Raw genomic sequence first — 12,352 nt, forward strand, 5'->3', positions numbered from 1 at the left:
GCTAAAACCCATAGACCAAAACAATAGTTTAATGAGCACAACTACAAATTCTCAGACAGCCACACAAAACTATTAATGAAGATGTTTTACCGCAAAACAAAACTACAATCTTTCAATCAATCAATATGTGTTTGAAGCCGTTGGGACTGTGCATATTTATAGACACTTGGATCACCGTAGCCTGATACGAAGAACCATGTATCAGATAACAGCTATTCACAAAATCCATAATGTCAAACAGAAAAATTAAAAAATCATAAACTGACATACCTTGCCATCACGCAGAAGCATATCCACACCCATTAATTCACCCCTTTCTTTACATTCCAGACCTCCCAATCTCGTCTTGGCTACTTGTCTACAGCGGCCTCCCTTCAGTTAAGAGAAACGAATCTAGGAACTTGCAATTATCGGAAAGCTTGTTTGAGAAAGAACTCGAGCAATTTGTCGAGAGGAAGTAGATAAGTTGGGAAAGAGGCATCTCAAAAGGTGTATATATCACTCAGTGAAGGTTTTAAACGATCAATGAAAGCATCAGGTAGTGGGATTAGTGGGTTTAGGTGATTGAATGTCGTAGCTACGGAATCGTTATTTTCCAGCGAAGGGAAAGGGGATCGTTACGTCTTTGGTTGCAGAGCTCGGATGATCGAGGTGCAAAGAGAAGAAAGGGTTTTTGGTTTATATGGGCCCAAATAATTAGATCACTTAAGTCTACATCCTAAGGCATTAAGCCTGAGATGGTGGGAAACGATAAAAGCTCTGGGCAAGAAAAATAAACTTCGACGAAACCGGGTTCAAACCCAGTTTGGAAAATAAATTTTGACGAATGATAACACGACACTTGTCTAAAAACGCCCCAAGAAGGGAGAAAAGCTCACTTTATTAGTATAGATAGATTGATAGATTCATCGTGGTTTGAGGGTGTAGTAACCAATTTTTTTTTAACCTCCTCCGGTTTTACTTTTATTTAATTTTCTTAATTACTTTTAAGAAAAATAGAAATCTTGATTTTTTTTTCATTAACGTGTCAAGAGTCCTTAGGATTCTTAGGAGATATGTTATTGAAACAGAATCTGTGAGATTTGCCAATCGGTAGCTGGAAACGAAAGCGGTGCGAACGAAACGATTACAGTCTTGTTCGTTTGGTTGCCGCAGGTTTCGGCGTCAGCGGCAGCGGCAGCGGCAGCGTCAGCGGCGGCGGCAGCGTCAATGAGGACAGTTGTTGTTCGTTTCGCAGACGCTGACGCTGCCGCTGACGCTGCCGCATACTATATCGCGACCGCAGATTTTATCGGCGTTAGCCGCAGGACGCGGCGTTCGGACGCGGCGTTCGGACGCGGCGTCAGACGCAGTTTTCTGCGTCAACGAAACGAACAAGAGTTGACGCAGAATGTTGACGCTGCCGCTGCCGCCGGTACCTGCGGCAACCAAACGAACAGCCCTTACGTCAACAGTGGACGAAAGAGATTTGAGAAATGGTGGAGGCGGTGAGGAGACTGCGGCCGTAGCAGCAGCAATGGCGATAGAGAACAGGTGGCAGCCACAGAGAGTAGTGAATATAGTGTTAGCTTGTATGGTCGTTGGCTTCGTCATTTCATGGCTATTTCATTTTCATGTCTCATATTCTTCTTAATTAAACTGGCTCAATATATATGCTCTTTGCAATCAAACAACAAATTTGCTATATAACAAGATTTTTTTTTGATTCTTTGTATACATAAACAAGAAAAGAACATTTACTCTTGCAACCAAAAATTATGGTATAAATAATAAATATTTAAAGCTTGAAAGATAATAAACACACGCATAACATCGTCTCGAAGAGTAAAAAATTGACCTAAAAGAAAAACAATGTGAAACCAACATAACATGATTACTTGGGAAATACGGAACTGAAAAATGTACATACTAGCATAGCCCTAACATCTCTCTACCAATGTTCTTTTCTGAAACAATGACCAACATGTCTTCATGCCGCCAGTGATTAGCTGTATTCATATATAGATCTTGTCTCAAGTCTGGTGCGAGTTTTCAGGCGCCATTCAATGAGTTATCAGTGTGAACTCCATTGCTATCAATCTTCCCGTTCACTTGAACTCCATTGTCACCATCTTGAACGCTGGTTCATCTCTTTCCTGTGAAAATATTAAAAATATTCACAATAATTCATACCATCAATGACGAGTTACCTGATCAAACAGTTGAAAGCTTGAGAAAGTTTGAGACTTTGCACGATGATCATTAGACAAGACACGGAGTTTGCAACCAATGTCCCATCCACCGCAGTCACATGAACCACCGGACTCCCACCGCTTAATCAACGGCAAAGGGGCTATGTTACCGTCTTTAGGAAGTGTGTGAACTCCACTAGGGAGTATAACACTAGTTATGCTTTGTTTCTGAACTCTGTTTCTTGTCTGAACAATAGCTGCAACCTCTTTGTTTGTCTCAACACCGAACAAAACAGATTCCGATTTGCACGTTGATGAATCTGAGTTAGTTTTCATTTGACCGATGACGGTATGTACAAATGGATGGTCGTTCTTGTGGCGGCCTAGCCAGTTTCCACTCTTGTTCTTTACTTCTTTGATGGTGTACAATGTGTAAGACCGTGTGGAAGAATCTGAACTCTTCATGGTGGCAGCAAGAACGTTGCTGTCAACTACAAACTGATACCTTTTCTCAAAGTGAATTGCAAAAGAGCGTGGGATCTTGAGCTGCACTGATTCTTTTCGGTCTTCGGTATTATTAAAGGGCCTGATCTAGCTCTAGTGTGGACATTAGGCTTTGTTCTGGTGGAGTGATTGGTGTAAACTGAGTTATTGAATGTTAAAGGACATGATTTAGCTGAAGCATGAGATGTGCTTGACAATGCATGAACTGATGATGAGCTTTCTTTGGAACTGAAGCTTCTACTCATCTGACTAAAACTGAAGCTGAAGCGGTGGTTGGGAGAAGCATTTCTTTCCTTTTTGGATGTCACAGTAGGAATATTTTGATCCAACAAAGAGTTTTGGTTCCTCTCTATTACATTAACCGAACTTGAACATTCACCTTGGACATCATCATCATGTTTTGTATCTGGCTCCAGTCTTTTGACAACCCCTGTTTCTAAGTCTAGCTCCTACGAGCTTGCAGAAGCTTCCACTGAATCAGTGTCATAACTACACCAGGCTCCTTTGGTTCCTTGTGAAGTGGAAACCTTCTTGCAATCTTCAAACTGTTTCCAATCCAAAACACCAAAACTCAAGGCCTTACCACAGATATCTTCAGTTCTTCTTCGTCGGAGATAGCTTGGTGGATCCAACATATCACGATTCACCAGCTCATCCTTGCCTCCATGATGATGCTCTGAGGAGGGATATCTATCCTCATGAACCTTAGAGGCTCTTTGTTGCCTCACCATACCTATGCAACTTCAAAGCAATGGTCTCTATATTGGATTCAGTAGTGCGAAGTCTTATATGATTCTTCATCCACCTTTAGACTGAACACTCTGCAACAATAAGACATAACATGGAAGAAAGTCAATGGATTAGAGTGAGAAGAGTCAGATTTGACCAAGAAAAAAAAAACAAAATTGAGTTGAACACACTTTGATGCTTTAAACTCAATTCGTAGCAGGCTCATGAGTATGAAAGGAAGAGAAAAAAACAAGAGTCTCAGATCTAAGTGTAAGAACCTCTGGGGAGAGTCAACAACGATTGCTACCAAATGGATCATCTAAAGTGTGAAAGCAAAAACGAAACTCATAACCGGGGCTTCTACTTCTAGTCGTAAAGGGCTTACAGCTCCTGAGTTCGAATCCCGACCACTGGAGAATTAACATTTCGGCATCGCCAGGGACAGAGGATCACGTGGCAACACGTGACTAGTCTGGATCACTTTTGTGGAGCCAGGATACCTCAGTATAATTCAAACAAAAAAAACGAAACTCACACTTGCCCTTTTCATGTTTCTCGCGAGAAAGAAAGAGAGTGTAGATAGGGGACCACTTTACCAAGAAAAACTCAAGGGGATCGGAGAAACACAGTGAGAAAGTTGCTCGAGGAAAAAGATAACTGGGAAAGAGAGATACTGGTGGCGCGAAATTAAAAAAAAAAAGAAATCAGAGGACGAAGGAAGAGGTAGATTGGTATATTAGTGTATAGATTCGGACCGAAGCAAAGAACTTAGAAACCGCCCACTCAAATGCAAACGGATTCTCTGAGACAGTACAACATCCTCTCTCTCTCTCGTTTTTCAGTTACTTCATTTAATAATATGCTTCTTTTAATGATTTTGTTTCACAAGCCATTCTTCTCTTTTCGATATTCATCATTAGCTATACAGTTAATTAACTATTCAACTAAATATCTTACTCAATTTTGCGCTAGTTACCAAAATATGGGTAAGTGTCATTTGTATTGTTCCCTTAACTAACCTGTAATAAGTTACCTGAATATTTGATTTAACATTTTCAATCTTAACATTAAAAACTAATTAAGCATTCTCTAGGGTTTCTAAATTTGTGTGTATAATACAATCTCTTTTCCTCTTACTTTTTGGTGATATTTCGAGAGCTTGTTGTCGTTCATGATGAAATTTATTGGGTGTGAATTCAAGTTGGGTGGTCCAAATGTGGTGCCGCATGAGGTGATGATGATTTCATCGTATGCCAACATGAGGATGCGTGATCCGGCTAAAGCTTCCTGTTGTTTTTGGTGTTTTTTATTAATCACTGGATCACTGTTTCCGCTGAAGAAAAAAGAAAGCTAGGCACTCAATTTAAACTGATCATTGATCTTTTGCTTTGTAGGTGCCTTGAGATTAGATCTAGATTCTTTTCTTTTGTTCAAATATATACGCTTTACTATCATCAATCAAGTGGGGATTTGAAAAAGTATAATTTTAAAAAAAAAGTGTCGTTTTTAAAGGAGATAACTCATCACAAAAGTGTAAAGTTGGTTTTAGCAAGTGTTGGAATGTTGATCTAGTTATCTATAAAACACAAAGTGTGATGATGAAATGGAGAGTGAATTTCCATAGAGATATCATTCTTCTCACCTCAATTCGGGTATGCTCAGAATCTTCAAATTCACAAATAGGCCTATGAAATGGAAGAGTTTGGAGAATTTATATTTGGCCCAACATATATAAAATAAAACAATTCTGTCTATGAGGATACAGTAGATATAACTATATAATTAGGGAAAAATTGAAAAAATGAGACACTCTCAACTTAGTCCCAATAGAACTTGTAGAAGATTATTTAGGTAAATAGGATTTATATTTCCTTTAATACAATTATACCCTTCAATTCACCAAATTAATATTGATATTTCATAATAAATTTCATAGTAGATATAACTATATAATTAACTTTAAAAAAACTTAAATGAAAACGGAAAGTAAAAAAGAAAAGAAAATCCACGAAAGAGGCAAAAGTCATGTTCTAAAACTCGCCCTGGTGGACGATTCGCCGGCCGAGTACCCGTGAAACGATAAGTGGCGGTTAAGTTTTGTATTATTCGGTTGTGTTACGCGATTATTCTGTTTTTGTTAGGTTTTAAGATCAACTAGATCTCGACCCGTCCAACCGCGCGGGTTTTTGTTTTCATTTATTTTTATATAAATATTTTTTTCTCAATTCTAAATTGGTATATATTATAATATATATGTGTCTATCAATTTTTAAAACATAATAAGTTTACTGTATATTTTTTTCATTGAATAGATTGTTTCAAACTTTCATATGTATTGTATCTTCTTCTATATATATATATTTTCGGATTATTATTTCATTATAAAGATTAGTAAAATATTGTTATATTGTCATATTCAAAGATATTGTAACATTTCACAAACGTATAAATTTTTTAAAAAATTAAACTTCGCTTCATAAATTTATATTATCGAGTAAATAATTAAACATTTAGTTTTTGTTTAATTTTTTAAATAAACTATATAGTTTAAAATTTGTTTTCATTGGTTTAAAGTAGTAAAGATTAATCATTGTTAGATAATATGATTTTTGTTATTCAAAAAAAAATCTTTATAATTTTAAAAGTTAACATCGACAAATATTTAAATATTTAGCATATAGAGGTATAGTATTACAACATTAAATTATATCTATTTAATTTATACTATGTATAAATTCAATGGATCATCTATTGTTTAAATTCAATTATTGATAGCCCAATAAAAATTTCTGGTAGGCCCAAAATTTAAATGATAAGATTAGATATTAGATGTAACATGACTTTCTAGAATAGCTCTATTAGGTCCATTAGGTCAATTTTTTAAAAAATCACACATGAATCAAGGTTGTGACTTCTGTTTTAATATATAAGATATAATATTTCTTTGTAGATCTAAGGTATGTAAGGTATAAGAAACAAGAAAACTAGTAAAAAACGCAAAAAAATAAAGCTTAAATGGATGAGAAGTAGAGTTGCAGAGATGATTAAAGAAGAAGAGGGTATAATTGTCTTTTCCTAAATCACTAAAGACGGAAAAATATTTTTGAAAGACCTACCATCTAGTTCGAACCTGGGTTGTGCGACCAAAGCAATATAGCACAAACCACTGAACTAAAGGCTACTAACATTTATTTTCCACAAATTTAATATATATACTTACGAGAGATTTATGGTAGATTTAGAATAGATTCAGGAAATATATTAAGTGAAAAAGAGAGAAACACAAAGAACGAAGAGAAAAAAATCGTGGGAGTGGAAAGAGGAGAAAAACGTGGAAGAAAATATTCTTTGAGAGATTTAAGGTAGATTTAGGAAACATTTTTAACCGAATATGGAAGTTTCCATATTTTCCGGATTTGCTTAGAATATGTATACTACCTACGCAGAACACAGTAGAGTAGGTGAGAAACATATTCTTCCTATAGGCGTCAAATAAGGTAAAAGGCAGAACATGTTATGGCACGTAATCTAGCCGAGGTATATCATTGAGTTGTGGCTATATGTCATTATCAAGCTGTAGATAGACTGAAGACATTTTTCTTGATTATAATGTAACATATTCTAGCTTTGTTAGAATATACAAGAAAGCTTATTATACGTTATATATCCTTGATATATCAATGTTTAAAACTTAGTATCTTATTTATAGACTAAATAGATAACCAGAATGAATATTTTACCTGTAACTAGAAGATAAAATAAATTATGATTTCACTTTAAAAAAAAAATTAACATATATATTATCATACTTATGTTTCCGATAGTTTTTATATTTTTTTCATTTTTAAAATTCGGTTTACTATTTTTCTCATAAAAGAAGAGTATAACATGTCCAGAATTGCCAAAAATATCAAAAATCCTAAAAGGACAAACAAAAGTTCAAAGTGTCATTTTTTTCTAATTTTCCCTATAATTAATGCTTGACCAAAAAAAAAACTATGTAATTACTGCTAAACCGCTTTTTTGTTGTTGTTGATTAAGCGCTAACCTATAATTATTACAAGAGACTAGTAATTACCATTTGAAAATTGGATTAAAAGATATTGGTGTGTTTGGTAAATGATTGAAGTATGCAAGATGTCCAGATAAAACCAATGTACTAGTTCGAAGATTCTTCTTGTGGGGTTTTGAGTTTTTTTTACTACTCGACTTGTAGGTCTCTCGCAATGTATCGAAAGGAGAGAAAAAACAAACGTAGCTTTCATTCACTTCTTTTTACCCCCCTTCTATTTTTGTTTTAAATAAAGTAAAGCTCAGAGCCCACATCGTTTAACATGTGTCTGTCCCGTCCCCCTCTTTCAAAATACAAGAAGCATGCTTTAGTTTTTCTTTTTTTTTTTTTTTTTTTTTTTTGGGTAAAATGCTTTAGTTTTTCTTTTGAAAGATAAGAAGAAGAATTTAGTTGAGTAAAAAAAAACAGAAGACTACAGTTTACAGCGACTATGCCATTTCAGAATAAGGGATTAGTGTTTTTTTTACATTGTATATAACCAACAAAAGAAAAAATAAACATTGATTTATTTACATTTTGTGGATCGTATGTTTTTCTCTCCAACAAATATCATGCAAATGAATTTTGTATATCCCCAATTTTTTTTGTAAGAGTTCTCTAAGAAATTTTAGTTGTTCTTTTTGTAATGGCTTGTGATAAACTTATTCTTACTTTGAAAAATAAAATACATTTATATACGTATAAGGAAAATTTTAGCAAAAAAAAGAAGATATTTGACGTACAGAAGATACTTTACGTAATTTAGCAAAAAAAAAAAAAAATACTTTACGTAATAAGCTACTTAGCATACGATATATATATCTTGCATTAATATGTTTGTTTGTAAGCTAAAATCAAATTTTGGTTACAAATATACAATTACAGGGCCATATACTTTATTGATGGACATAGTGTAGCTTTTTGAAAGAAAAATCCGACAAGCAAATCTTGAGTTTGCTTCATAACAAGAACATAGCATATAATTCGTAGGACCCAATCTTTTACCTCAAGAAGAAACACTTTTTATAGGAGAGACTAGAGACACCCCTATTTCCACTACGACAACGAACTCCCAGTTCTCCTTTTACCCCCAAATTAAAGGAGATGTTTACAAGTAAAAGCAACGTCGTAGTAGAGGCATGGAACACAACCACAACGCAAACGCAGGTGCAGACCCCCCACAGACCGTCACTGATACACCCAACTTTTTATTGGAGTTATAACTGCGAAGTGCTTTTCCATGGATGGCCTGGCTCTAGCCGTTCGATGTATGCTCTTGCGCTTATATTTGTCTTCTCTTTGGCGTTCTTAGCTGAGTGGTTTACCAGGTGCTCTGACGCTGCGGCTTCCATCAAACCGGAGGCTGATAAGGTTGCTAAGGTGGCCTTTCGTACGGGTATGTATGCGGTCAAGTCTGGCTTCAGCTACCTTGTGATCCTAGCCGTTGTTTCGTTCAATGGTGGTGTTTTCATCTCAGCTATTTTGGGGCATGCTTTTGGCTTTGTCGTTTTTCGTGGCCGGGCGTTTCGGAATGTGGGTCGGGTTGACGGGTAAGAATCCCGCATTTTTTGGGTTTTAACCTAACCCAACGAGAACTGAAGTCATTTGTTTCTTTATTTATTTGATTTGATTTGTGTGTTCTTTCGAATGAATGAAAGAAGAGAGTTGTTTATGATACAACGTTGAATTTGGTGAGTGGCCCGTTTGTTATTTGGTTTTCATTTGATTTATTTTGTGATAACTTCAACGAATTATACAAAAGTCAATAATACTCTTTCAGCGGTCTTACCAATTTCAAATAAGTCATGTGTCTTTTTATTTCGTCTTTTCTCCGACTATTTTGTACGTATTATAGATATTACTTAAAATCAATCGGTGATAACTGAATTAATTCATCTCTCTAATATCTATGTTATTAAAATAGAAGTATCCATTTGAAAATATTTTTACTTCATTAATTAAACTTTTTTTTTTTTTTTTATCTTTTTCAGTTGCATTTATGAAATATCCTAAAACGAATAAAACTGTCTAATTTATTACTTGTCTTTTCAGTTACATTAATGAAATATGCTTAAATGAATTTAAACTTCCTATTTTATTGTTTGTCTTTTTCAGTTACCTTAAAGAAATATCTTTAAATAAATTTGGACTAATGTCATTTAATCAACAAAAAAAACTCATGAGTTATCCTTACATGCATAATTTTAATAATAGAGATTTTAAAAAACGTTCATCATTAAAATGTTACATAAAACATACAACACTAATATATAACATGCATCAATAAAACTAGAATTTGACTCACACAATTGTACGGATATTATTTTCAGTTGATTAAATTAAAAAATATTTATTTATTCAAAACTATTTAACAATGACTATGTTTTTTAAAAAATATATGGTATTATTTGCTTATAACTCATTTTTCATTTGCTAAATTGTTAGAAATAAAATTTTAGCATAATATAACTCAGTTGTCATTTGCTAAATTTATGGTTTTTATTTATATTTTTTATTATTTAATTATAATATTTTTATTTTATATTTGAAAGAGAAATAAATTTTCTTTCAAACAATATTTTTGTAAATGTATTTTTTTTTAAATAATCAATTTAAATTGTTATTATTATTGAATATAATTATTTTTGACATAATTTGAGTTTTCGTTTACATTAAAACTTATCATATTTTAGGATAATTTTAATTTAAAATATAATTTTCATATTTTTCAAACAAATTCTAAATTTTTTTAAAAATATTTTGTTATAATTTTTTAAAAAATATTGAGTTGCATATCAAATAAAAAGATAAAGATATTAAAAATATTCTAATTAAAATATGTAAAATTTAATATAGTTTTAAAGAAATTGTCAAAATAAAAAAAATTACACATAAGAAAATCATGATTTTTGTTAACTGGGCGGATCATTATTTATATGATATTGCAAACGAAAGAAAAATTTATGTTTTCACAATTATCTAATTAACTATGTATACTCATTTTTGTATATTTTATTATATGATATCACACATTCGTAAAAAAAATAGATAGTTTAAGATGCAAAAAAAAATATTTACTTAATGAATATAATATGAATAAATTTTACAAATACATCATTTAATAAAATAAATAATTAAAAACTGAAAATTCATAGCACAGATCAGGATCTAGTATTACTTAAGATGTCTTCTGACTTCCGATCCCAAAGATTTTGTCTCTAATAATAGAAAACAAAATGCCTATTTTATACCATCTAAATAATTAAAAACTGAAAATTCATAGCACGGATCAGGATCTAGTATTACTTAAGATGTCTTATGACTTCCGATCCCAGAGATTTTGTCTCTAATAATAGAAAACAAAATGCCTATTTTATACCATCTATTTTTTCATAAAGACAATTTTGGTGTGGGTTATGTTTGCTCACTGCTCACTCAGGAATTATATGAACCAACAAAACAGTGAAATACTAAACAAGTTGGATTTGTTGAACAGTCCCCCCCCCCCCCCCCCCCAAAAAAAAAAAAATCTGGTAGATAAAATTTAAATAAAAAATCTTACAAAACTGGATAAACCGGAGATATAATCCAAACAAATTACCAAAAACATAACTGATAAAAATTATATATTTGGAATCAAAAGTTTATAGAAAAAAAGAAACAGAGCAGGTTCAGTATAAATTTTGTTCATGCACTGCTCTGTAAAATGTTAGTCAATATGTTTTATTTTATTTTGTATTGGAGTTGAATTCATTGAAACAGATCTATTCTACTATCAGTTTTGTGCCATGGATATCATTGATCGAGTTGTGCAGGTTAAGTTTCCAGATGTAGTTGGTTTTCACTGTAAGAGATTCGATAGTGCTGGATAGGAAATGATATAATTTTCCAAAAACATCTGAGCCACTGAGATTGTTGTATAGTTATCATATTTAAATGTCAGCACATGAATGTCATATCGCACAAAGAGACGGTCTTAACTATTCTGCTGTAAGAGGTACCTTATCTAAATCAGTGGATGTCTCTTATCTTTGAGGTATGATTACTTTCCTCCCATCTTCTTTGACCTCTATTTTGATCAAGAAGACTAGTGCCTTTCAATTATCTCATACATTGTTACTTTCTAAATTGTCCCATGTGCTGTTTTGTTGATTAGAGATATTCTTTGGTTCTCATGTTAGAGGGGTGAAAAATGTTTTTTTTTTGTAAAAGACGGATGAAAAATGTTCTTGGTATATATATAAAACTTTTTTTCTTGGTATTTATATTTGACTAAAACTATTATTAAAATAAGATTTCGGTTTTGGTGTTAGACCAAACGGTAGCCTAACTCTTCTCTTATGTAAGAAGAGTGGTTATAGTGTGTGAAAATTTGTTTGCAATGTAAGTTTAAGGCACCATTTTGTTTTGGTCTCCTTTTTTCCTCGTATAGACATTGACAGAGGTGTCTTTGCATATAGTGTTACATAAGAGAAGAGTTATGTAACATAAATAAATATGCTATTGAGTTGTGTTTAATATGAAAATAAAATCGAAACATATAGTGTTAACATTAACATAATGTTATTACTCATATAATATAATCTTCTTAAAAACACATATGAAAACATACTAAGTTTATCCTAAGATATATTTGCTCTTCATTTTTTCTCATTTTTTTATGAACTTCACATGTTTTGCGTGTGTAACCTTAGTCCGTAGAATACACATAATGGTATCACAATTTATCTTACATACGCTTTCACATGCTAAATGTGGGATGCAAAACGTAAAATATACAATCACAATTCACAAAGTATACCGCGTGTGTCGTGGATATATGTGTCAATGACAAACAAACTAGTCAACATGTTTTTCTGAGTAGAAACTTCAACCTTGAAAGGATGAACGTAAGACA

General features: G+C 32.9%; 1 protein-coding gene and 1 pseudogene across 1 annotated transcript; one reads left to right on the forward strand and one right to left on the reverse strand.

The window, feature by feature from the left end:
* Nucleotides 1-1,767: 1,767 nt before the first annotated feature.
* On the reverse strand, nt 1,768-4,257 carry LOC106383992 (annotated as a pseudogene).
* Nucleotides 4,258-8,245: 3,988 nt separating this feature from the next.
* LOC106385462 (copper transporter 4) lies at nt 8,246-9,243 on the forward strand. The gene has a single exon (XM_013825374.3). The coding sequence runs from the start codon at nt 8,560-8,562 to the stop codon at nt 9,007-9,009; it is 450 nt and encodes a 149-aa protein (XP_013680828.2). The 5' UTR covers nt 8,246-8,559; the 3' UTR covers nt 9,010-9,243.
* Nucleotides 9,244-12,352: the final 3,109 nt, after the last annotated feature.

The sequence above is a fragment of the Brassica napus genome, chromosome C4, assembly GCF_020379485.1.
Source record: "Brassica napus cultivar Da-Ae chromosome C4, Da-Ae, whole genome shotgun sequence".
In the NCBI taxonomy this organism is placed as follows: Eukaryota; Viridiplantae; Streptophyta; class Magnoliopsida; order Brassicales; family Brassicaceae; genus Brassica; species Brassica napus.